General features: G+C 43.6%; 3 protein-coding genes across 7 annotated transcripts; 2 read left to right on the forward strand and 1 right to left on the reverse strand.

Annotated features, from left to right (window-relative positions):
* Window positions 1-9: 9 nt before the first annotated feature.
* strada (STE20 related adaptor alpha) lies at window positions 10-8,981 on the reverse strand. Of its 4 annotated transcripts, XM_046414373.1 has the most exons (13): window positions 8,828-8,981; window positions 7,525-7,590; window positions 7,153-7,210; window positions 5,409-5,437; window positions 3,784-3,886; window positions 3,337-3,458; window positions 2,978-3,086; window positions 2,720-2,843; window positions 2,059-2,230; window positions 1,787-1,891; window positions 1,269-1,522; window positions 1,145-1,187; window positions 10-1,021 (listed from the first exon to the last, which is right to left on the reverse strand). In XM_046414373.1, exons 2-13 carry the CDS (start codon window positions 7,534-7,536, stop codon window positions 866-868), a joined length of 1,287 nt encoding a protein of 428 aa, XP_046270329.1. In that variant the 5' UTR covers window positions 7,537-7,590; window positions 8,828-8,981; the 3' UTR covers window positions 10-865. The 4 variants fall into 4 exon arrangements, with proteins under 4 accessions (XP_046270329.1, XP_046270327.1, XP_046270328.1 ...); XM_046414371.1 differs by lacking the exons at window positions 5,409-5,437; window positions 7,153-7,210 and having other exon boundaries at window positions 10-599; window positions 852-1,021; XM_046414372.1 differs by lacking the exon at window positions 5,409-5,437 and having other exon boundaries at window positions 8,828-8,974.
* On the forward strand, window positions 8,924-16,370 carry ddx42 (DEAD (Asp-Glu-Ala-Asp) box helicase 42). 2 transcript variants are annotated; one of them, XM_046414366.1, is made up of 18 exons: window positions 8,924-9,060; window positions 9,984-10,202; window positions 10,341-10,491; window positions 10,576-10,631; window positions 11,064-11,100; window positions 11,468-11,620; window positions 11,742-11,846; window positions 12,029-12,148; window positions 12,248-12,424; window positions 12,552-12,680; window positions 12,793-12,892; window positions 12,973-13,020; window positions 13,131-13,228; window positions 13,417-13,693; window positions 13,815-14,041; window positions 14,139-14,249; window positions 14,471-14,587; window positions 15,070-16,370. In XM_046414366.1, exons 2-18 carry the CDS (start codon window positions 9,991-9,993, stop codon window positions 15,682-15,684), a joined length of 2,733 nt encoding a protein of 910 aa, XP_046270322.1. In that variant the 5' UTR covers window positions 8,924-9,060; window positions 9,984-9,990; the 3' UTR covers window positions 15,685-16,370. The 2 variants fall into 2 exon arrangements, with proteins under 2 accessions (XP_046270322.1, XP_046270321.1); XM_046414365.1 differs by having other exon boundaries at window positions 8,990-9,073.
* A 620-nt stretch (window positions 16,371-16,990) lies between these two features.
* On the forward strand, window positions 16,991-25,760 carry limd2 (LIM domain containing 2). Its single transcript, XM_046415601.1, has 4 exons — window positions 16,991-17,187; window positions 24,541-24,585; window positions 24,807-24,943; window positions 25,032-25,760. Exons 1-4 carry the CDS (start codon window positions 17,185-17,187, stop codon window positions 25,189-25,191), a joined length of 345 nt encoding a protein of 114 aa, XP_046271557.1. The 5' UTR covers window positions 16,991-17,184; the 3' UTR covers window positions 25,192-25,760.
* Window positions 25,761-25,989: the final 229 nt, after the last annotated feature.

The following is a 25,989-nucleotide window of genomic DNA, read 5'->3' on the forward strand; positions in this document are numbered from 1 at the left end:
CTTAATACATCAGTGTGAACAATGTTTATTGTTAAAAGTCAAGTCTGACATTTGCAACACTTTGCTTTGCCCTCACTTCCAAGTGTACAAGCAGACAAAACAAGCACCAATGTAACATTCACGTTCGACATAAGTAACATCACACCCAGAGTAAGTTCAAGGAAATACAATTCTACGCTCTGAAGGTTAATCTAAACAGATGTTATGCTTAACCTCTGCGCAACAAAAGTGATGTGTAAAGCATGAGATGTAGTTTACACTGTAAAACAGGCAGAGAGCTAAGAAACACATGCTGCTTGTTTATTTGACCCTCTGACAAAGTTAAAACCTGCCATCTGGTGCGGAAAGGGCTGAGCAAGATCCTCACGGTGGGCTCGCCGAGCAGATGGGCCGCGTCAAGCAGCCATGTTCAAACAAGAGGTAGAGTGTCCCCTCTGAATGTTCAGTAGCAGTTTCCCATTGATTCATATGATGACAGTCTTCAGGGGTGTAGGCTACATCTAGATCCACAGACCTTCCTCTGAAACCTCAGCAACAGCATGAGGAACAGAGGAGTCTTGTGTTTCGGCTCCAGGGGGCTCGTCACATGTGAGTACGATCTGTAAACAAGTGAATGTGTGAAACCGAGAGAGGCCATCAGTGCAGTGCAAGAGTCTGTGCATATCTAGAGAACCAAAGCGTGCAAGAAACATCAAAAAGAGGCAAGATGGCTGCTGGCTTTTAACCTCTGTCTGAGAACAACTCTATTTAGAGGGAGATCTGGATTATTTACAAGGGGACCGTTACAAAAACACATCTCGTCCTGTGTGCTCGGAGATATTCCCGTCAGAATCCCACAAGTGCCTTCCCACCGAGTCCTCCACTGTCAGAAGTCCCAGTCGTCCACCTCGAGGTGGCTCAGACCCGACTCCAGGCTGGCCAATCCAGACGGAGAGTCCTGCAGCTGGGAGCTCTCGTAGCCGGTGATGGGCGACACGGGCTGCAGCAGCTCAGGCAGCGCCTCCGAGGGCCGCCGTTTGATCTGACAGGGTGATTTTGATTGAAAATATAACTTTGTCAAAGTGTTCACATCATACATGACAAAATCAATGCTTTTATTTGCCCCCAATTTTTTATTCAAAGTAAAACCTGCAAACATACACACCTGTTTGAAGAATGGATGACCTATGAGAGTGGTGGCACACGGTCTGAAAGACAACAAAGCAAAACAATTGAGCCTCAAATATTCTACATGTTTAAGCGTGCAGGAGCTTGGGAGAAATGCCAACCTGTTTTCTGGGTCTCGCTGTAGGCACAGCTCCACAAAGGCATGGAAGTGAGGGGAGAACGTCCGGTTGTAGGGGTGTCCTCCTGACGAGGAGGAGGGCTCTCCGTTTGAGTGACGAACACCTCCGGCTCCCGGACCCTCGCAGATCCCAGAGTCAGCCCCAGAGCGGGAGGGTTTCAGCGAGAGCTCCTCCGGTGGGATAGTGGTGGTGTCCAGCAAACACGGCACCGTCCCATTTAGCTTCTCCAGCAGCATCTGTAGAAGTGAAGTGCACATGAGGAACGTTAGTTTAGTTTGCTTTACTGTTCAACACACAACATAATGAACAGTTTTTAAAACTGTCCTCTTTAGCGTTTGTCCAAAAAGTCACCATGATGAAAATCAAATTCATGTTGGAGGTCCTGATTGGTAAATCAGAGGTCTACTGCAGGAGTTTTTTATTTGTTCCTAAATTGCTGGCTACAAACAGCTAAGGTGAGTTAGGACAAGAGGTGGGGAGTTGACAGGCCTCTGTCTCACCTGTGTAGCTGGCATGTCTTTGAAGGGCACGTGTCCATTTGCCAACTCACAGGCTGTGATGCCGAGGCTGTAGATGTCTGACCGAGAGTCGTAGCCCTGCAGGTTCTGAGAAAAAAAAACCCACTCACTTATGAAAATTACTGTCAGTGTCATTACCACAGACTAGTATCACCTTTTAATTTTGGTGGTAAATACAGCATGGAAAACTACAACCTTTGACCAAAACGTGCAGACCAGGGACAGACATGATAGTCTTGAATGCAGTCTTGTACCTGCTGTAGCACCTCAGGGCTGAGCCAGGGCAGCACCTTGACGCTGTACTGGGGGAAGTCGTGGACAACTTTGGCCCTCTGGCCGTGGCGGATGAGGCTGAAGATGCTCCGTAGACCTGACATGCAGACCTGTCCGTCTGCTGAGATCAACACGTGGCTGGCCTTCACACTCCTACAAATAACCCAAAGACAGTCAAGACCCTGAACATCATACTGACCTGTAATTATGAGTATGATTGCACTGGCATGTTGGCTCATAAGTATTTAATGTTTATTAAAATTAAGTGTAAGTATTGGTCCAGAAATCAGCACAAAAAATAAATAAGGAATAACATATTGTGTAAGACCGAGACACTGGCTTGTCTTTCTTCTCCAATTATGATGTGATGACTCGCGACTCCTTCGCTCCACTCATTATTAGTGTTGGTCCAAGTGATACCACACTGGTTGATGTTGATAACCTTACGTAGCTTTGTTATTTAGATTCCACATTATTGTTCTGGTCAGGATTTTATGAAAATCTTATCCCATGGTGGCATACACACTGCGTCACACGGTGTTTAATCTTTAATCACAGTTTAATTTAGATTTTGCATGAAAATTGTGTGTGGTACAAAAAGTGTGCCTTTAAAAACTCAAACCCAGTAGAGTTGTATCTTACCGGTGCACATATCCCATGTGGTGGATGTATTCCAGAGCTTTGAGCATACCCAGCAAAATGTATGCGATGGTGAGCTCACTCATACCATCAGTGAAATGAGTGCAGATCAGATCCCTGGCTGACCCTGAAAGACCATCAAATGGAGATAATCATCACGAGCAAGCTGTCCTCCATTAGTACGGGCTACTTTAAAATATCGATCACATCCACTACTTATTACGCATCATAAAACACAGTGAGTTTGAAGGTCTTTCTTACCATAAGCCATGAAGGGAGTGATGACCCACAGCTCATTTTCAGCTATAAAGACGCTCTTGTAGGGTAGAATACTGGGGTGGTGAAACAACTTTGACACATGTAGCTCACCCTGGGAGCCAGAGAAAAAGAAACGACACCTCATTATGTCAAGACGAGAAAAGAAAGCGAAGCTGATTAATTAGAAATACGAGAGCGAGCAGTACAGACAGGAAAGTTAATCAGAGCACAGACACAAAGGTTACATAAGCATCCCCCAAAGACATGAAAGAAGGGACATTTTATCCATGAACACGAGAGAGGCACAGACTGCGGGGAAGCTGAGTCATGGCACCGTGGCGGGATCGAGTGCTGATGCAGACCTGCAGGTAGGTGACCATGTCGTTAGTGCATGACTCCAAGTCAATCCGTCGTATGGCTACGTGCTCCCCGGTGGGTTTGTATCGAGCCAGGTTCACAGTCATCAAGTCGTCCAAGCCCCGGCCTAAAACAGACATCTTTTATACAAACTATTCATGTCATTGTGAAACAAGGATGCATCATTCCTGGGTTTTTAACTAATTATGTTGTCAATATGGTATAAAATACCAAACAAATGGTGCTGTGTAGCTACTGCTCACAAACTACATTACGCAGTAAAAGTATGACATTTGTACCACCTGGGTACCATTCGTTAAATAATCCAGGATTCCAGGCCGTACTCTAGCCAGTACAACTTTTACTGACTTACCGCTAACAAGAAAAACAGAATGAAACTTGTGCATTTCAGAATCAGTGCAAACGGTTACCTCGTCTCTGTCCTTACATACCGATAACAGCGAGCAGCTCGTAGGAGCTGCTGTCAGGGAGGAAGCTGCCCATGGTGTCCCGGCGTGGCAGGGAGGTCAGGCTCTCCTGCCTGTCCTCATGGGCCTGTAGGCAGTGGGGAAAGGAGAAACAGAGTCAATGGAGATGGGCTGTGGCACTGACTTGATTTGCTGCACTGCGTTAAAGAGCTTGTGAGCGACAAGCGGAGGGTTGGCCGTATGTGTGAGAGCTTTTAAAACATCCTCAAAGGGCAGGCTGAGGTGTGTTATCAAGGTGTGTTAGCATGGCCCCTGGCACTAGTCAAAGAAAAAACAGGAGATGGAAGACATTAGTTTGACACTCCAAACTGTCACCGATAAAATGATCAGTTCTCGACAGATCTGTAGGTCCAGCAATGAAAACACAACCCAACACCTACTTAGTACAAAACTGCACCTGTTGTATTTGGCTTTAGAAAGCAGCAATCAGAATTTGTGAAACCATATTATGTGGTTACCATCACATTAACTTCTCCTTCTACAATAATATCAAGTAAATGCACAATCAAAGAGTGTGTGCGACATACAGCCTCGGCCCTTCTGCGTTATTTAAAGATTCCTTTATACAGATGTAGAGAAAAGTTCATGTGCTTGGCAGTGAGGACTCCTGAATTCCATCAATTTATTGCCATTCAAAATGATGGAAAAGGACAGACTGCAGCAGCAAGCAATGGAGGAATATGAAGGCAAGGTGTATGAATATTTGGATTGTTTCCATGGTGACCAGGATGAAGACGCACACTCAATGAGAGCAGCGCATTTCCTTGAGTGTAATTGTACCCCACTGGTTAGAGGTGGCTTTAAGATCAAAATCAGTGACTTGCACATTTCTGAAAATATCCTCAGGAGTTGTTTCACGTGAGAACAGTTCTCCGGATGTGAAGCCAAACGATACCTGTTGCCATGTGTAAACTTCACAGACTGTACATTAAAACTGGCATGACGGCAAAGTCAAACATGCTATGTCAGCCATGAGTTAAGGGAACATCTGTAACTGTTGCTCTGATCACATAGGTTACAGTACAAATGTGATCAGGTTCAGAAGGGGTTGCCATGCATTGCTCAAGCTGAACACATGGAACTCCATCCACCTACAGCCTGCAGGGACACACAGCGGCTAACATCCAAGTGTCACACTACAACTTCACCACCAACAGCAGGCCGTCAGCACAGACAGGCGGAGTCAAGACGCAAACACGCACGACAAAGATTTGACTTCAGTGTGGGGACACCAAACCCAAAACAAAGCAGCTACCTGGAGGACAGTATGTGAACAGCACACTGAGGACTCAGACATGACTATTTACCCTGTTTCAGAGGGAAAAAGCTTGACTGTACACTCTGCGGTTTCCCCATCCCCAACAGAAGCCCTGGTGAGGTGAGGTGAGACCTTTTGACCTACGAGCGTGTACAGCGTGTCATGAACTACACACTCATGCGTATATAAATGTGCAAAGCCTCAGGGGGGTTTGTGGATTCCTCTACACATAAATCCGTGTGCGTATGTACGCATGCATGCACGCACATACACAAAAGGCAAATGGGGGGCAAAGGGGGTGATGATGCAGTGACAGGAGTACCACACTTACTTTCCTGTGAGAGAGTCCCTGAGCTTGCTCTGGGGCAGAAAAACCACATCAATGACATAAAGACATGTACACACACAAAACAAGAGAAGGATCTGTGTTTAGAGCAGCTCACGAACTGGGAAGTGCGGCGTCTGGTGCTGGGAGTTCTAGCAGAAATTGAATTTTGCAGAATTTGATAGATGACTTTTTTTTGCTGGTTTCCTCATCACTAACTGGATTTGTCTGAACCAACAGCTTTGCTTTTCAGATGGCGATGCATCATTAACAATGTTGCCTTGTGGGAATACGGCTAAACTGAAAAGCAGAACTCAATTCTCACCCCAGTAAAGTGCTTACATCTGCGTAAAAGATTAAATCAATAAACATTTTATTACTGAACAAAATAACAAAATGAAAAACAATCTAGCTAAACCCTTGAGGTTCTTCCAAAATATTATGTAAGGCAATGGAAACAAGACGCAGCCAAAACAGAAATGATACACTTGAACAAACATGCAACATGGAGCAAGAAAATGAAAATGAAGCCAAGCTTGCAAAGAAACAAAGCATAATCCACCCCAGATCCTTTCCACAATATGCAAAAGCTTCACCAATGTGCCAAGAAAATGTAGTTAATAAGGAAAAATATGGAACTTAAAAAGATAAACAACCAACTCATAAAGCAATAACATTTAATTTATGTACTACAGCCCTGAAGTGACCCTTTCAAATAAAGTGTATTAGTCTTATATTTCCTCATTGAAACCACACCACACGTGATCTAGAGTCTTAATGTAACAGCTGCAAACATTACAGAAAAAAATAAACCAGAAGGGGAATTACCACCAGTTAGGGCTGACGAATGTCGCTTTTGGCCAGAAATCGACAGACAGCAGCTCAAATGTTCCAGCCCATTTCTTAATGAGTACGATTTGGAAAAATATTTTTTTTCTCAGGACTCGTACTTGCTCAGCCTTGAAGAAGATTTATGTTGTCTTTTACAAAAAATTACCCAATCAAATCAGCTCTCCGGTAACCAATAGGACAGATTCATAACTGGAAGGGGGCAGTTCAGTTCACAGACTGCTGGGAGAAGGAAAGTGGCAAACAGTGAATGAGAATGAAATCCATCTAGAGCAGCAACACTGCTGCCAACAAGTAAAACAGGAAGTACTTCAGTTTGAGGTCTGGTGTCAGCCATTTTCTGTCTTTCTATTCTACAACTGTGTGAACAATAATTTCAGTAATTTCAACAGTAATTTCATTACAGAATAAGCACAACAGTAAAACTTGTATACTAGCACATGCTGACTCGAACCTAACTGCTATCCGAACACTCAACAACACACCTCTACACTAGACTTTGTTGTATCTATATCTGAAGTGAAATTCAGAAACAGCAAATTAGAATACAACAAGCACACAAGATTGTTACACGCACAGTAAACACAAAAAACATCAAATCAAATGGCACAGACTTTTTATGTGACAAGCGCACATGAGATATTAATTAAAGAATGGTTTGTTTGTTCCTCCCGTGTAGCACTTAAGAAAAGTACAGATGAATGACTGACTGGACGGCAAAATTTCATAAGTGTAACTCAAAGATCTGAGAAGCAGAGCAGAGCAACCGCTCACTGAGAGCAAAGCTTCAACTAGAACAGAATGTTGTTTTCTGTTTGTGCTGAGGAAGGTCCTGATGTGTAACCAGCAGTTTGGGAATGTTTGATGCTTTTGGTGTATCTCGATTTGTCTTGGCCCTCACCTCCAAATAACTCCAAATCCCGCAGGCTCTCCACACTCAATTTCTCAGATACCCAACGCTGACAGACACATAGGATTAAAGACAGACATGGAGAAAAGAGAAAAGGCAAGCAAGAATAAGAAACTGTTCCACAGAAACATAAACATGTTAAAGGCAGTTGAATAAAGATGCTTCATGCTGATTTTGTGGCTGGAAGAGTTTTGTCTGAAGAAGAGAAAGCCATAGAAAGATTTCATGCAGACTTTTTTTTATCTGTAAGCAGTGCTGTGGTCTCTGGAAGAACTTCATAAACATAATTATATGTTATTATTTGAACATGATTAAAAATAATAAGCCTTTGTCTAAAACAGGAAGTGCCTGTCAAACACTTACAAGAAAAGACATGGATCCTCTGTCACGTGTTACATATGAAATGCTGAAAACAGGTCCAGGGAATACCTGTGAAGACAAGTGAAAGCACTATGAAAGAGAAGATATCTGTTTGCTCTCCCCTCTCTGGTGACATTTGCGGTTGGCATATCATGATCATTATTTGATTTAATTTCATTTTTTCATCAGAATATTTTTCAGAAATTTGTCTTGCACCCCAAGGCAAACACAGTTTCACTTACAACCCTAAAAATGTCACTCAGTAGAACAACTAACCAAACACTGATAAGTGGCTGAAATGCAATCAATTTAATCGCTCACTTTCACATTCGGTGCATGGTCTAAAACTGGTACACTGAGGCCGACGTAAAACCCAAACTCTGATTTAAGTCTGACACAGTCTTTGAGCAGATATCTGGCAGTCAAGCATTAAGCTGAACCCAGAGACAACTGTACTGTACCATACACTGGTTCCATACTGAATAATAATAACATAATCTCTGCATTTGCTCCAAATCATTACTAAACTAAACTAAAAAACTAAAGGAACTAAATATGATGTTGTACCTTACAATCTATATCTGTACTAAGAGTTCAATGGAAGACCAAACACTATATCTTGTGTCTTCTTTGGAATAATACTGATGAATGCATGAAGCATCTTCAGTGCAAAACAAAAACAACAAAGTAGTTGTGTGTCTGATTAACTTTAACCATCTGTACTTCGCAGGATGGGGATGAGGATGAGCATTCACCTGTAGTTCAGCCATATTCGCCTCTAAGAGGTATTATCATGGCTACACTTCATAACTTTATCACAGATTACATATAGCAACCTGAAATAAAAATGAAATGGCTTATATTCTGGCACATAATGATACATATAACTTGTCTAATGCATACAAGTACTACTTAAAATGACTATTACAGTCTATATTGTTTAGCAATATAGAGTCTACCAGCCAGGTGACCTCTCACTGGTTAGCGCTGGCTTAAATGATGGTGATGAAACCATTTTCAATCTGTTGACGTTGAAATCAATTAGCATTCACACTTGAATAACGATGCTTATAATGTAAACACAGAGATGCTGACTTCCAACGACAGCAAAAGGGGCAATCTGAAGAGAGGGGGATAAAACAAATCATCAACTTATAGCACATTTGTCACAAGCTGCGCTCAAGTCTTGCTAATGTTGCTATGATGAACGGCGAAGGCTAGCAACAGTAAATTATCGTTAGCTAAAGCAGCTACCTAGATTTTTTAACACAAGGAACTGCATTATTTTAATGTTTTACTCACTTACCTATAGGGTGTTTATAACAGCAATGCCTTGTTCGATATTTTATTTTAAGATAACTAGTTTAGTTAGCCATCTTCTCCAGCGGATGTTTTGGCAGCTCTCCACTACGCTTTCTTGGTTGAGAGCCGCGTCGCGCATGAATGACGACATGCCCGCGGAGAAACTTTGCGCGCAGAGATGACGTACCAGCGCTTGGTTTACTGGAAACATTGACGCTTTTACTGGCATCAAAACAGGTAAATTTGCACTGTAAGTTGCTGTTACAAAATTATAGACACATTCACTTTACGAACGACGTTACTGTATACTGCACGGGGCTATTAAAAACATCCTAACTAAAGCACATTCACGTTAAAATAGATCGCACACCACCACCCCGGCCTTTACGGCCTTGAGCTAAAGCTAACGTTTCGTATAACGTTAGCTAGATGTATGGTGGCCAGCGTTATGTCTGTATGGGATTTCTGTAATGCAGAATAACTGCCCTGAGCTAGAGGCTGAACCCCCTTGCTGCGTTAATTTTGTCGTGTTTAGCAAATGGCTAACTGATTTCTTTGTAGACATGGCTAACTTACGTCAGTTTCTCAGCCTGATAACGTTCTGTCATGCAGAACTCAACTTGAATTATTCCCGATAAATGTACTTTTTGTGCTTTTTGGCAAGCATGTGTGCATCTATAAACATATACATTTCTGATTAACTGCGAGTCTTTATTTCAACATTTTTTAAATGTTTAACCTGCACAGCTACGTAGTTTAGTAGCTATGCTGTTGAACTAAAGCTCTTATGTGCTATGCGTAACTAACGTTACTGTGGTTGAATAATAACGCATTACATTTATGCTGTGCTTCACAGTCTCTAGAACCCACCATAAAGTAGGTTACTGTCAGGGACACTGCTCATTTACTACTTGGCAATACGACTAATAATCGGTCTTGTTTCCAGTGAATCCGTCACAGTCCAGCTAAATACCTCTAAAGGTCAAGCTGAAGAGAAATTTTCATTATTCATACAGGTGCTGAGTCACATTTTATTGAGAGTACCTTCAATAAAAAAAATCAAGGACAAGGGAATACCACGTTTTTTCAGGCAACAGGTTTGGTGTAACAACACTGGTATTTTACGATGTTGAAGGCTTGCTTCCTTCCTGTTTCCACAGTACAACCATGAACTGGAACAAAGGTGGTCCTGGTGTAAAGAGAGGGTTTGGGTTTGGAGGATTTTCCCTTGCAGGTAAAAAAGAGGAACCACAACTCACTCAGAGATCTCACACATCATTTGGAGCCACTGGATCGAGTGGGGGATATGGAAAGAACCAGCAGCTCCCTTCATTTTATAAAATAGGGACAAAGAGAGCTAATTTTGATGAGGAAAATGCGTGAGTATTACATCCCACCCATACACATACACATACGCTACACAGGCTCAGGTTAACCCTCTGCCAAAACTGTCAGTATATGATAAGAATTGAGGTATTTAATAATTCTAAAATTGCATCTTTGTTCTTTTCAACAAGGTACTTTGAGGATGATGAAGAGGAGTCCAGTAGCAATGTGGATCTGCCATACATCCCAGCTGAGAACTCTCCCACACGGCAGCAGATGCAGTCTGGTGGTGGCTCAGATAGTGAAGATGACCCACTGGATGCATTCATGGCGGAGGTTGAGGTGAGAAGAAAACTACAGTTAGTCAAACAAACAACCTATGCTCCCAGATCTACTATTTTCCTTGACTTTGTTTTCCTCCTCCAGAGCCAAGCGGCCAAAGACATGAGGAAACTAGAGGAAAAGGAGAAAAAGTCAGCCAAGTAAGACAAACAAGTGCTCACATTCTTTAATTTTTATAATTTTTAGTCACTTTGTAAAACCCTATGGAGGTTTTTAAATTGAAATTTGACCAAAAGAAAAAAGAATTACCCAGTGGTTAAATTAATATTATGTGAGTGAAAGTATAAGCCCACCACTCGGGATAATCATACTGTTAATTGGTATTTAACTTCTGTACAAGTCACTGCTTGCATAAATCCCTTCACTGCCAATAGCAATTTAGCTTTATGTCGAAATTATGTCCTAAACTGCCAGTTATTGCCACAAAATGTTGCATACTCAGCAGTGTTTTTGTTGGCTTAGCAGATGTAATCAGGTAAGCAGAGTCACATTAGTCAAAGTGGGGTGTGGGCTGTCTTGAGTGTATGAACGAGCCGCAGGGAAGTTTTTTTTTTCTCCGCTTGTCATTTCAGGGGTATTCGTGATGACATTGAAGAAGAAGATGAACAAGTGAGTGAGCCCTCCAAAGTTCTTCATCCACTAAATCGCTGATGAGAGAGGTCTTCAGACCAAATATTCCCTAAATCTAACCTCTCTAACTTTATAAAGCCTTCCCCACTTTATGACCATGAAGATTGTATTTAGGATCATTGTGATGAAGTTGTTTTTTTTTTTTTTGGTTAGCTTATTCTTATTGTTTAGAAAGTGTGGGATAAAAAAACATTTTAATTGTTGCTTCATGCCAGCAGGTGACAGAATAGGTGATGTTGTAAGGCTGGGTGTCTCTTCAGGTATTTGTCAGTTACTGGTGGCTGGATGCTGTGTTCAGCAGCAACCAGGCCCAGTTTTTCACAGGGAATGGCTGTGCTCTCTGCAGGAAGCCTACTTCCGCTACATGGCAGAGAATCCCACAGCTGGGCTGACCCAAGAGGAAGAGGAGGAAAACATTGACTATGATAGTGACGGGAACCCAGTTGTCTCTACCACGAAGAAAATCATCTTGCCGCTTCCTCCCATTGACCACTCTGAGGTACAGCTGACAATACTGATTGATCACAGACAGTCTAACAGTGTTGCCTCAGTCACAGATCAACATTTTATGTCTTTAACATGTGTAATATGAGTGATTTTGTGTGTGTTTTTTCCTACAGATTGATTACCCACCCTTTGAAAAAAACTTCTACAACGAGCATGAAGAGCTCAGCAACCTTACTGGCAGTCAGATGTTAGAGTTAAGGCAGAAACTGAATTTGAGGGTAAGTCTGGATTCATGCACTAGTACATACATTTATATTACTGAAATGTTACACATGTTGCAATTTTTGTTTTTCCCCCATTATTTTTTTACTTCTTAGCTGTGGTGCAGCATCATGTAGACTGTTGTCATCATCATGATGGCAACATGATGACTTCTGGTCCTTTTCTGTGTCTGTGTCAGGTATCTGGTGCTGCGCCTCCAAAACCTTGTACCAGTTTTGCCCACTTCAGCTTTGATGAGCAGCTAATGCACCAAATCCGCAAGTCTGAGTACACTCAGCCTACGCCAATTCAGTGCCAGGTATCGTGCAAGTTTAAGGTTGCAAAATGCTGCAAAAAGTTGCTTTTTAGCGGTTTAATGAAGAGTATTTGTTGTTTTTGTTCTCACTCCTGATTCTAGGGGGTACCCATAGCTCTGTCTGGACGTGACATGATTGGTATTGCAAAAACTGGCAGTGGCAAAACTGCAGCTTTTATCTGGCCCATGCTGGTTCACATCATGGATCAAAAGGAGCTGGAGGCAGGAGAAGGACCCATCGCAGTCATCGTGTGTCCCACCAGAGAGCTTTGTCAGCAGGTAAGAAATGAGAAGGGACTGAATAATGCTTTGTGAATGTATAGAAGACATTTGCTGTAGTATTAACTAAAAATGCATTGTTGAGCGAGTCGGTTCACGAACGTGCGTCACTTTAAATGTTTGCCAGATCCATGCAGAATGTAAGCGCTTTGGGAAAGCCTACTCATTGCGCTCCGTGGCGGTGTATGGAGGAGGCAGCATGTGGGAGCAGGCCAAAGCCCTGCAGGAGGGAGCAGAGATTGTGGTGTGCACTCCGGTGAGAGAAGAGACAATCAGCTTCTGTCAGCTTATGACCTGCATTCAGACAAGAAAATTCTTACTCTACTGCAGCAACAAATACGTTTTATGTTTTATGTGTGTTTTCACAGGGTCGTCTGATAGACCACGTTAAAAAGAAGGCCACGTCCCTGCAGAGAGTGACATACCTGGTGTTTGATGAGGCAGATCGCATGTTTGATATGGGCTTTGGTGGGTTGGCATCATCACTGCAGTAACAAAGGTGTTGCAAACCTTTGTGCACTTTGGCTTATTTCCTTTTTCCATTTCAGAATATCAGGTTAGATCTATTGCAAGCCATGTCCGCCCAGACAGACAGAGTAAGTAGTTTTCCTTAGACAATGCTTCTTTTTCAGTAGTAGTAAGGCACATAACCTTTTTTTATTATATTATAATATTCTTAATATCCTTAACATAACTTCCTTGACAGCCCTTCTGTTCAGTGCTACTTTCCGAAAGAAGATTGAGAGGCTGGCCCGAGACATCTTGACAGATCCTATTCGTGTGGTGCAGGGAGACATTGGAGAGGTGTGCAGCATCACACATTAGCTACAAACACATGAAAAATGTTTTTAGAGCTGTAGTTACACAAGGAGACCCTGTGACTCAAAATCCCAAAACTCAATTTAGAAGCTTCAAGCTCTTAAATGCAGTTTCTATCCTTCCAATTAAGCATTGAAAATTTCAAAACTTGTATTGCCATCCTCTCTGACCAGGCCAATGAGGATGTGACCCAAGTGGTGGAGCTTCTCCCTAGCGGTACGGATAAATGGGGCTGGCTGACCCGGCGGGTGGTCGAGTTCACCTCCTCTGGCTCAGTCCTCATCTTCGTCACCAAGAAGGCAAACTGTGAGGAACTGGCAACTAACCTGTCCAAAGAGGGCTACAGCCTGGGTCTCCTGCACGGAGACATGGACCAGAGTGAGAGGAACAAGGTCATCAGCGACTTCAAGAAAAAGAATATGCCTGTTCTGGTGGCCACTGATGTAGCTGGTGAGTACAAGAGGAGGTGGCGATGGGGGTGGGATAAGTTTTTCCTTTCCCTTCTTTCCTCTCGTTTTATGCATTCACATCTTTCAACATTTTCCTGCTTCCTGGTTTTATTTCTCTCCAGCTCGTGGTCTGGACATCCCATCCATTCGCACGGTGGTGAACTACGATGTGGCCCGGGACATCGACACGCACACACACAGGATTGGTCGAACTGGTCGTGCTGGAGAGAAGGGCGTGGCTTACACTCTGCTCACCAACAAAGACACCACGTTCGCCGGTGACCTCGTGAGAAATCTGGAGGGAGCCAATCAAGCAGTTTCCAAAGAACTGATGGATTTAGCCATGCAGGTGAGATACATAAGTCAAAGAATCAAATGTGTGTTGGTTTTGATGAATGAGTCAGTGAATGTTGTTAACTTCATTCTGTTTCTCTGTTTTTTCCCAGAATCCCTGGTTCAGGAAATCTCGATTTAAGGGTGGTAAAGGAAAGAGGCTGAATATTGGTGGAGGTGGTCTTGGTTACAGAGAGAGACCAGGCCTCGGGGCTGAAAGCTCTGTGAGTTACCAATTACTACACTATAATTTAGCTTTTCTAATGAAGGTGTCGTCATAGTAATTATCATGCACTGTAAAATGAACAAATATTAACGTGTTAATTAATAAAATAACTCTAAACTGTTCATTAATCCTTTCTAAGGGTACTCTTTTTATCTGGTGGTACTTCTTTAGTTTGAGGAGATTCATGGAGATGTGATGAATTCTTTGTGTTGTTGGCAGGAACGCAGCAGCAGCAGCAGCAGCATGTTGTCTTCCACTAGTAGCTACGACAGCTACAGCAAACCAGCCACTGGGGCGTTGGGAGATCGCATGTCAGCCATGAAACAAGCCTTCCAGGTAGAACTTTCTCCCATCTGTTGGTCTTTCATAATCATTATGTCTTAATTATATTTTTACACTTACTTGACGTGGATCAACATGATTCTCTTTTTCTTTCACACAACCTGTTTCTCTCTTTTTATCAAGTGTTTTTTTTTTTTACAGTTCTTTTGCTGTTTTTCAGGATTCTGCATTTGTGTGTACTTCATCTTTTCATAGTTTGAATTCATACATTGTCACTTGAAAATACATCTGTATTGTTACTGTTGTTAAGTTTCACAGCCCACAATTTGTTGTACGCATTCATGGCTCAGTGCCTTGATGTTTTTGAACAGCAGTAGTCGTAAAGTGACTTTATGTTTTCGCCACCGTCCAAGTGTAGTTTGGTCATTTGTGTCTTGAGGCAGTGAAATCCTTAATCTGAAGTTTCAAAGTCAGGCCATCTTGTTTTGCCTCCCCAGGGAGCTAAAATCACCTTCTCAATGTCTCGTTTCTTTTAGGCCCAGTACAAGAGTCACTTTGTGGCTGCGTCCAGCGGCCCTCCAAAGCTCAGCGCAAAGACTAGCAGTTCATCAGATTGGACCAGTGCCGGCAGCCTGAGCTCTGTGCCTACTGAGGCCGCCAATGGTTCAGAAAAGCCCTACGGTGTGACCATGTCCCTGTCTGGCTTCACCAGCCCCACCACCCTGAGCTCAGTGCCCGCCGGTCAAACCAGTTCACAGCACAGCTACCTTCAGCCTGCTCCTCCCCCACAGAGGGACAGCTCACGAGAGCGACATGGGGACGACCGGGGGCGCCATGGGGACAGTCACCACCGCCACAGCGACAGGAGCGATCGACACAGCAGTGACGATCGCTACGGAGACCGGGATCGCCATGGAGATAGAGATAGAGATCGGGACCGCTACGGGGACCGGGACCGCTACAGCAGCAGCAGCAGCAGCAGCCGCCACAGCGATAGTCGCAACGGGGACGGAAGCAAGAGGGACAGAGAAGATCGGAGGAGTGAGAGGGACGGGGGAGACAGGGGGGGTGGAGAGGGGAGGGACAGAGGAGACGATAGCTTTGCTGTCCCAGAACCGCCAAAGCGTAGAAAGAGCAGGTGGGACAACTAAAGAAAAACACATTGTTAGAATAATATGTGCAACCAACTGCTCCATTGTGAGGCTGTCTCTCATGTAGGCACATGGCAGAGCATATCAGAGGCGGACACAGCACAGGACCTTAGGGGGGTCTGTAGTGTACTGTAAGTGTACTGTACTGTCAGGCTGGTTAGAATCTTGTGAACCAAGCATGTCAGACAGATCAACAGAAGCAGCTCAGAGACAGCCACTGTACATAGATACCATCAAGACTGTTGTTATTGTAAGTCAATAGGTTTAAGCAATAGAGCTGTGATAATTCCTGCTGTCAGTAAACAATTCAAAGTTAGGTTGTGTTGGTTGTTGTCTTGTTTCTTCTCACTGAGCTCCAGACACGCTTTTGTGCTTGCAAACCTGTCGCTTTATTTTGTATTTTTGCCAAGTGTGTTTGTGTGTTTACAATTTGTTAATCTCCAAATCTAACTCTACAAACGCTTTCATTTTGAAAGTCACAGTCACACCCGTATAATTGGAAAAACTATGTATGGCTCTTTCTGTGTCCTCTGTTCAAGTTTTAGTGAAGTGCCTTTCCTTGGCATTTAGTCTCTATGCTTTTCAAATGTTTTTCAAGAGGATGCGTTTGTATTAGAGGAATTTCACGTGTTAATTCATACATGGGAAACATTAAGTTTTGATTAAAAAGACTCATTTGGCATCGACTTTTGTATCTGCTTTCTAGGACAGTCAAACTATGTCACACTTCTTTTGTCCTATTGCATGCAATTCATGAGGCAGACCAGCCGGCATAATACTTTTGTACTTGTAGGAGTTTTGCTTGAAATGACATATTTTTACATATGTATAAGCATGGCAACTTTCAGTTAAGCTTAGGGTCTCAGTACTTCGTGCATCCCTGTGCACTTACAGTTCAGGTCGCCCCCCAATCAGTCAATCAATCAATAGTTTAAAAGATGACAACTTTTTTGCATTTTTTTCTCACTCAAATGATAATTAAGTTTATACTATAGTAGAGTTTAGGCATAATGGTGACAGACAGACATAGAAGCCGAACAGAACTTGTTCAAATACACACAAAACAAAATCAGGAGGGATATGAACAATAATAGCCTTTATCAAATAAAAAATTAATGTGCCTTAGAGCACTTCCAGAATAAAAAACTTTTAGGTAAAGTTTAGCGGACTGAGTTGGTACGTTTATCAAAAAAAAAGGCTTGACAGTGACATCCTTGTTCCAACACCCATAGTTGTGATTTGTCCAACAGCACGCGAATGCACCATGACCAGATGAGAACCAATAGCGTGCGACGTCCTGCTGAAGAGAGAAAAAAATAAAAGGATCTGTTGAAAACAGCCGAGGAGCGGAGCGGAGGTTAGAAACTCACCGGCACTGGGGCCAGCCTCTGTAACAAAGCCTCCCGTACGGGTGAATGAGAGAGCGAAGATCAACCTCCAGCCACCGAGTGTGAACAGACTCTGCGTTATCAGCCAGTGCGTCGCAGACAAGAAGCGCAGATGGTGAGTGCTTTTTCTCGGCTCTGTGCACCGTGTGTGCGTACGGGTGTGTGTGTGTGTGTGTGTGTGTGTGTCTGCAGCCTCCCCTCCCTCCGCTGCTCGCCTCTCGGCTCCGTCTTTTTTGTGAGATGAGGTGAGGTGATGATGTCCGTTCACCGGCTAAAGGTTTAGCTAACCGGGGGTCGACTGGTTGCATAAGCCACAGCATGAATGTTGAATGTGCTTGATTTAATTAGTCCAAGTCCCATCAGAGAGTTTTTGTCGTGAATTTGAAGATAATTGAAACGCCCGCTGTCGTGTTCCTCAAAATGCTAGCAGTGCTTGCTTTAACGTCTATTGGTTAGCTAGCTTGGCTGGCTAATTATTGTCAACCAACGAGGTGATTTTAGTCGAATGAATACTAGCTTTTCATTTACCCAAAGTTATCCAAGCTAATTTGAGCAGAACCTTTTCAGTGAATTTGATTTTTTCCCTCCCTCCCTATCAGTCCTTTTGTGAATTGATTTTTTTTTAATTACGTGACGAGATTTTATGTGATGTTTGAGCAGCAGTTTCCAGTCCTGGCAGATGACTGGGTGATTTTTGGCCCCTGACCTGCTGAGGGTTACATAAAGGTCTGCAGCAAAGCAAGCTTTTCCAGGTTTCTTTAAGCCGGGATGCTTATCCAGGTTTGAATTCAGGATAAGATGGTGATAACGCGTGCAACACATAACGGAGAAACCCCAGATCAGAAAGCGTAGTGAAATGGTCCTTTAATCACCATGTGGAATACACAAGACAGCATTTTGGGAACAGATATGTCTGCTGCAGTTTATGAACTTGTCAGCTAAGTGAAGTGGATGAGTGTTTGGATTAAACCCGTGGATAAATCGACGTCAGATCAAAAAAGAAAAACATGTTTTCACTCTTAAATTTGTTGCCAGTGTTTGTGTTGTCAAGCAGTTTACAAACTGCTCTGTGGTCTGGTGAAACCACTTTTTATCCATCCAAAGGCACCACATTCACAACAGTCTGTCATTACAGCCCTGGCATATGGCGACGAGGCTTAAGTAAGTGTATGGTCATTTTCATTTCCTGCCAACGTCAGTGGGCTTCCTCACTGTAATTTCAGCTCGTCGATGGCACGGATCGACACCCTGCTCTGCTGACTGATTTACGTCAGTATGCTCGGGTGGATTTGAGAGGCTCTTGTTGCAATTTGACTTCTTGTTCCAAAAAAAAAAACAAATAATGCGGATTTAGCGAAAGCACTTTGCACAAAGCTGCAGTGAGGACTAATAACATTCATTTTCTTTGACCATATGCTCTTCTATCATACAATTACCATTAACGGCACCAAAACCTGATTTGCTGGCCGTGTCAGGAGTGCCATATGTTGGGAGGAGGGGTGTTTTCCTGCTGTCAGATGTGCAGAACAAAAATTAAATGGGTCGCAAACAGGTCCAGGTCAGTGAGCTGCAGGCAACAACGGTCAGAGTCATAGTTCTCACTAGCTGCACACCTGTCCCCTTCTTTCCCTTTGCTTTGAAAGTGAGAAATATGGTCAGGGTGGTTGTGTGAACAAAGGAAGCCTTTCCTCAAGCCTAGAATAGGCGTAGTGGTTCTCTATGTGATTTAATGCTTTTTAGGTACTGAAGTACTAAAGCTGCGTCGTTGTTTTTTCAGACATTTTAGACTGATGGCATTGGTGGTTTAAATAAGTGAATCCTGGAGCCCTGCAGTGTGTTGGAGCCGTTTTCTGTTTATTTCCTGTTTCACCCCACTTTGACTCGGCACCTGCCCATGTTTGGTTTATTTATAATTTGGCACATATATGCATTCAATCTGTAATCCATTCAGATGTTTTATTTAATATTTTGCCTCTCTTTTTCTTCTCCTCTGGGGAATCTAAATCTGAGTAAACCTGTATTGAAGTTTTCTGGCTCAGTCCCTGAAGACAAAGACTTACCACATTCCTTTCACTTTGAGTTTCTCGACTTGGTTGGCTGCAGTCTGAAAGTCACATGTCTGATAGATGATTTGTAATGAAGGGTTCAGCTGCATTGCTAACACAACAACAAGACGGTGTCAGTGAGATGTCAGAAGCCAATCACTGTCTTTTCATTGCTCTTCATTTATTGGCATTATGTTGATGTGAGTTTTTGCGATCTTGTATCACAGTCTGAACTCGCTCTTGTGAAGAGCTGCTCTCTGACATTTAAATCTTTGTCTGAATATTCAGCAACAATGCACACACGTTGCTTTGCATCTCTGTGGCTGTCTGCACAGATGTCTGGTCTAATGTAGGTTATCTGGTTTGAGAAGATAGGCCAGGCTGTTTAGAGTTTCCCACAGTATCAAAAGTCAACAGCAACTACTTAATAATATAATAAAATGACTTCTTAAGAGGCCCGATTGAGAAACACATTCATAACATTCATTCCCGTTTTGTTGTTGTTGTTGTTGTTGTTGGTTGTTGAGGAGTCTTCGGCGGTTGATGGGATCACTGAGCAGATATGTGAAGGTGAGATGCTTTTGAAGACGGGATGGGACTTGTTATCCCGAATTCCAGTCTTGAAAAGAGAATTTGGTTGTGAAATGTCCCACTCTTCTCACGTCTGTGATAACATCTGAGCAGTCGTAGCCCTCGAGGCCGTTTTCCTCTTGACATCGACATCCCGCCATGTCAAGTCAACACTGACACCTGGTCTTCAGCACATTCTTCGACAGTCAATCACTGGTTTTAGAGTTTTGTTCTTTGCAATTTTAAGAACGCAGACCAACAGACCAGCTGCTGCGGCATCCCAGCGCCGACCTTTCGTTTTTAAGAACATCACAGATTTGAACACAACTTGAGTAGTTTAATTATCTCCTCAGGCAGCTTCTTTTTAAGAAGTAAGAAAAGGAAACACTGAGTTCTTAGCTACAGACAGACACTGCAGTACAGAAAGTTGCTGTCTATTAATGACTAATTGAAAAATCAGTATCGCTTTCTCTGTCTGTAAGAGCAGCCTTTCAGACATGATTTGTGAGCAGTAAAAAGCGTTTTGTTTCCCTCAGTGTTGACAGGGCGTAGATCTCCTCAGGTCAACAGAACAGCCGAGAAAGAGGAGGCTTCTCAAACGTATCTTATGCTCGTTTCACTCAAAAAGACCTGCAATGATTCGCCGATTAATCAGTTGGTGGGTCAGCAGGAAACCTAACCAAAATGTCAAACATACCCCAAGTTTTCTCTTTTCTTTATGATGGTAAACTGAATGTCTCTGGGTTTGATCGGACAGAACATCAGATAGTCACTCTGGGCTTTAGGAAATTGTTACTTTTCTGACATTTTAAGTCATAAGGATTAGTTAACTAATCAGAAAAACCATCTGTAGTTGCAGCCCTATTTTTTTTCCTCATTCTTCATGCAAGGCAGGTTTTAGTGCTCGTTATACTGCAAAGCCGCACATGTAGACAAATCCTCAAAAGGTTTTATCTGGACCTGAGCAGCCTCCCCAGGCAGGAAGTGGAAAACTAAGTGCCTGGCTGTCAGCTGACTAAAGAGGCAAACAGACATTCGACGCCTTGCGCCTTCAGACACAGAAAACTGCCTCGTCACTTTTTCTTGTTGCATACCGGAAGCTCGGACAGGGAAGAGAAGTTAGCTGCTGACCAAACACCCCATCAGACGTGCCGACTGTGCAGGCTGCTGTGGTGAACCCAGTCAGACAGTCAAATGTCAAAACCTCATATTCAGGAAATACTTTTCCATCACAGAAAAGTGTTTTCCCCTTTTTAATAAGCCCAAGCATCTCGTCCACATAACTCGCTTTGTCTCTTCATGTTCAGAGTTGCTGATGGAAAACTGCTGTCAACGGGGAGCCTATAGATGCAGCAGCTGTATCACTTGTTGGATCCGTGCCATGACTTGCAGGTCCAGAAAGCGATCGTGGTTTACGTTGCTGTTAGTTTGAAGTCAAACTGCTTGACCACATACAGATGGGCTTTTTTTGCCACGGTTTCATCGTGTTTGAAGAATAAGGTTCTCAAAGTTTGTTGTGTAGTTTTCCACTCGATTGTCCCAAGTGATCAAACAGTAATATCTAAAAATAAGGGATGAGAAAGAGTGGGAGGCCTGTTTGTGATTAATGACATAAGACATTTGTTAATATAGCGCCTGCCTTCCCTTGTAGGGGCCTGCTGCAGTGAATCGTGCACCACAGTGTGTATTCAGCGATGATGGAGTGTGAAGCGGGGAGAGGGGGTTTGTCCAATTGTGCTGCGTCCATCTGCATTTGGAGGAGAAAACAGAGCAAATGCTTCTTAAAATACTTTCTGAAGAGTGGTTGGAACCGCTCTAAATGGTTGTGATTTACGTCAGCAGATAGCTCAGTAAACACTGAGATTTAGACAAGAGGGACCGGTTTGTGGTTTTGGTGCCTGTTTTGAGATGCTTAACTCGCTCACGTTATTTTGTTGTTGCGTGCGTCTTAAACTACATCCTCAAATTCTCTTCCTAGTATGTCTTTTCCTGACTTTGAAAGAATAAGGCCAGACTTGGGGGGGTCATTTATCCTCCCGATCACATGGGTGGTCTGCGGCCTCGGGGGGGCAGGCATTGGGATTTGTGACTGTAATGGTTTGAGTGTTTATTTAGGAGGATCCTTAACACAAAAGCTTAAACCCAAACTCGTCCTTTAGAGCGCAGATGAAGATGCACAGCTGCTCATCACCGATCACTTAAACTGGTTTGTTTAATCCTTATGAAAACCAAGATGCAAAAACAACAAGTTATAGTTGCATGTCCGCTAATCCTCAGCAAGAAAGCAAACAAATTCAAAGAGAAAATGGGGACCTGACGCTTTCCTACCAAAAAGCTGCTGGTTGTTTGCAACATGAGCACAGAAAGACACACAGGCAGACATGTGCAGGTGTGAATTTGTTAAGTTGAGGAAAGGCGTTGGCACATGAAGGACTGACGCCCTGAGGTAAGACTTGAACCTCTGTCGCAAGAAAATTTCACCATTTATGTGAAAGTGGTCTTTGTTTGGTAAGATACAACTGTCCAGCTGGCTCTCGCTGCTTCACAGTTAGCACAGTGTTGTGCATAGCAGAGCTAATTAATTACACTACAAAGCTTCTTTATTTGTGTCCACATTGAACACCTTGTTCCGTGTTCACGAAGGCCCTCCGTTTCCTGCCCCTCCAAGTATTTCCTTTGTCTTGTTTATCGGCTTTATGAGCTAATTTGTGAGTTGCGGGCACAGAGATCACAGTTCCCCTGTAGCTGATTCGCGTGCATACAACGTGCATACGGAGCAAGTGGTCATTAACAGTCATTTATGGGGATGGAAGTCATTTAGAACTGAAGCTGCTGCTTCTGCTGTCCTTGTTGAGACACTGCAAGACGGAGGAAGCCAGACGTGTCATAACAACTTCCTGCCGCATTCGAACTGTTTGGTGGCAATTGAGACTCATGTACATATAAGGCAAAGAAGGCAGGATGGCACAGGCTAATGTGAAGTCTTCCAGGATTTCTGTGTGTGTGTGTGTGTGTGTGTTAGAGTATTTGGAATGCATGCCCACCCCTAACTTGGTAACTAATCTTTCCACTTTGTTTTTTCTTTATTCTGTGCCTTCACTCACATGAGTTTTCCTTTTTTGGCTGCATTGATTTCATGATCTGCACATCTGAAGCCCTTATTGACCTCATTTCCCTGCTGTTACAGCCTCCCACTAAAGTAAACCCTCTCTATGAATTAACTGCGAGAACTTTACACATTCATACTCTAGTTTTCAATCGTGTTAAATAATTTTGACAACATCAAAGGCATGTTGGCTCTTCAGTTGCACTGCAACAACAGGAAGTGGTCGAGCGTGCAGTCGGCTTGATAATCAGCAACATGTGAGCCGTCTGCCAGCTATGGCAGCTACTTACTGACTGAACTCCAGAGGAATCGGACATGAATGAGGAGGCAGACAGTTATCCTCTTGCATCTGCAGGAAGCTGCATGGCCTCACTGTTAATGAGTCAGTCGTTTCAGAAGCACGTCTTCCGGTTCTCATGAGTGCAGGCAGCACACTTGCTGTTCCACCCTCTCAGTTGTTTGGTGGGGCGTTAAGGTGAAAGGGTCAAAAATAGTATGCAAATTACATTAGAGGCAACTTTCATGCCGTTTAAACTGCTTGTCAAAGAGGGCCACTCCAATCACCCCAGATAAATCACAAGTGGTGAACACATAAGGAAGGAGTCCGAACAGTCTGAACCATGATGTTGCACATCAGTGAGCGGGACCTCTGACTGCACGAATGCGGAAGAGTATCTCCGTCAGGTGTTTAACGTACATGAGCATGAGAAAGATGGATGCACATACGTCGTGCTGTCATTTTCATCGCCATGGTAGTTGTTTTGCTTACAAGGATGGACATGCAAATAAAAATCTCCTCTTTGCAGCTTTGGTTGCAGCCCCTGAACCCCCAACACACAACCGGCCCCAGCCAAACAGCCTTACATAACAGGGTTTTAGCAAAGTCTGCAGTGGACTTTTCCCTTGGCTGAACAGAGCCTGCCCTTCTTCCCTGCACACTGGCTTTTTCATGGCAGTTACTGTGTACACGCCTGAATATCTCTGTCTGTTTATTATCCACTTGAGCTACATGTTAGCCCTTCTTTAAAATGTGGCCGTGCTTGTTGCTGCTGGTGACTGGCTGCAATTCCCCAGAGGGCAGGTGCAATCATTGCCCTTGAATAACTTCCTCCAGCTCGAGTTCATGGAAGCTTTTTTGTTTGTTTGTTTGTTTTCTCTGAACCTGCTGAGCACCCAGGGGGAAGGCTTTCAATTCCTCGTGTCATCGTGAACCAAACTGATATTACCTGACTGGTAACTGGTGACTGACGTGGACACCCTGAGCGTGCGGAGCTGCGTGGTGACCTGTGTTTTAAATGGTTAACAGGGAATTAAAGAGTAAACCTACGATTGTGTGTGATTGTGGGGTTAAGTGTGACATAATTTGGTGAATGGGTGTCGGTCGTGCTATTTCACCGCGAGACTTCGTGTGGTGTCGCCCTGCGAAGCCTCGGCTCGCCGCTCTGCTGTGCTGAGGTCAGCCCCGTGCAGTGCGTCCCACAGCTCGGCTCACATGACCAGACAGAAGGCACCTGATCCTCTCCCAGGGGTGCAAAGAGACAGATGGAACAAACAGAAAGAGGGGGAGAGAAGCACAGATCAGATTTACAGTTCTAACACTCTGCCGAAGGTAATCGGAGGACGGTGAAAAGCACAGCAGTGTGTGAAGGTCTCCTGTTGTCTGCAGTTGTTGCAGCAGGAGTCTTCACACACATATGAATACATTTGTTTAAGTGTTAAGTTTGTTTGTTTTTCCGTCTTTCTACAGGACACCAGGAGCACCACCGAAGAAAAACCTGTCCAGCGATCCAAGGTAAATGGGCCTCGTCTGTCTTTCCTTTCTCATCACTCATTCGCTCCGTTCTTCTGTTTGCGTTGCTCTCGCCTCGCTTCACTTTTCGTCAGCCTTTGATCTCCGAGGAGAGCGAAGGAAGTGCTTCCTGCTTTTTGTAAATGCGTGCTTTCATCTCACTAAGGATGGAGGTCGCTGCTTGTTTCTGTGTCTGGTGGTGAACTGTTTGTTTCTGTGCTCAGTCCTTCAGCTTTAAGACCCAAAAGGAAGTGTGTTCATCATGCGAGAAGACGGTCTACCCAATGGAGAGATTGGTTGCCAACAACCTGGTCTTCCATTCAACGTGCTTCTGCTGCAAGCACTGCAACGCCAAACTCAGGTGAGGACACACACTTTACTGTTTCCTCTTTTTCTTCCAGCCCTCTTCAGATTTGCACGTAACGGTTTCATGTCTCCCCTCTCGGCAGCCTCGGCACCTTCGCAGCTCTTCAGGGCGAATTTTACTGCAAACCCCACTTTCAGCAGCTGTTCAAAAGCAAAGGCAACTACGACGAGGGCTTCGGACGCAAACAGCACAAAGAGCTGTGGACCTCCAAGGAGACGGATAATATAACCAAGACGGCATAATCGTGTCAGCCTGTGTCCCACCCCGGCTCCGCCTCCTCCTTTTCCCTCCGCCTAACACCTCCAGTACATCACGGTGAACACACGCCTCGTATTCTGGGGCGCTGTTGAATCTCACACACACGCTCACTTGCTTCTTAAATGCCATCAGAACAAATACATGCACAAACAGCTTTGGAAATGACTGGCCAGTCGTAATCATACCGCTTAAAATTAATTTTGGGGATTTATCTTGGGTTCGGTTTTATTGATTTACTTTATGTTCCTGTTTCAAATTGGTAGTTGAATGTGACCAAAAGCCTTCTTCTGTATGGGGAGAGTAATAATATTAATAATTGAATTTTTTTTTTCTTTCTAATAATTTGCACCCTTTCTGTTTTATTTTGTGAGTACGTAACTGTATGCTCAGGCAGACATATCAGAGGGGTTACAGAGCATCCGTGTTTTGCAGTCGAGCATACACTCAGGTCAATTTTCACCCGGGGATTTAAAAAAAACAAAAACAAACAAAAAAAAAAAACACATTGCAACTAGTTTCACTAATTTTATCAGAACACAAATCAAAAATAATAGTCCTCATTATTGTGACTTTGCTGTCAGTTTGTCAGGTTTCATATATGAGGAACAAACAGGGTACAGAGTACTGTAAAATAACCGCACACGTCAGCAACGGCTCACCTCTCGTGTAAGTGTTTGTGTGTTATTACTGTTGGCTTCATCCCATGGTTTGTTCTTATCTTATTGACCACTTTGAGTCCTGCCCTTGCATGTTGGGATGACTGCGTCTTAACAGCCTTATGG

Source organism: Scatophagus argus, chromosome 16 (genome assembly GCF_020382885.2).
Source record: "Scatophagus argus isolate fScaArg1 chromosome 16, fScaArg1.pri, whole genome shotgun sequence".
NCBI classification, from domain to species: Eukaryota; Metazoa; Chordata; class Actinopteri; family Scatophagidae; genus Scatophagus; species Scatophagus argus.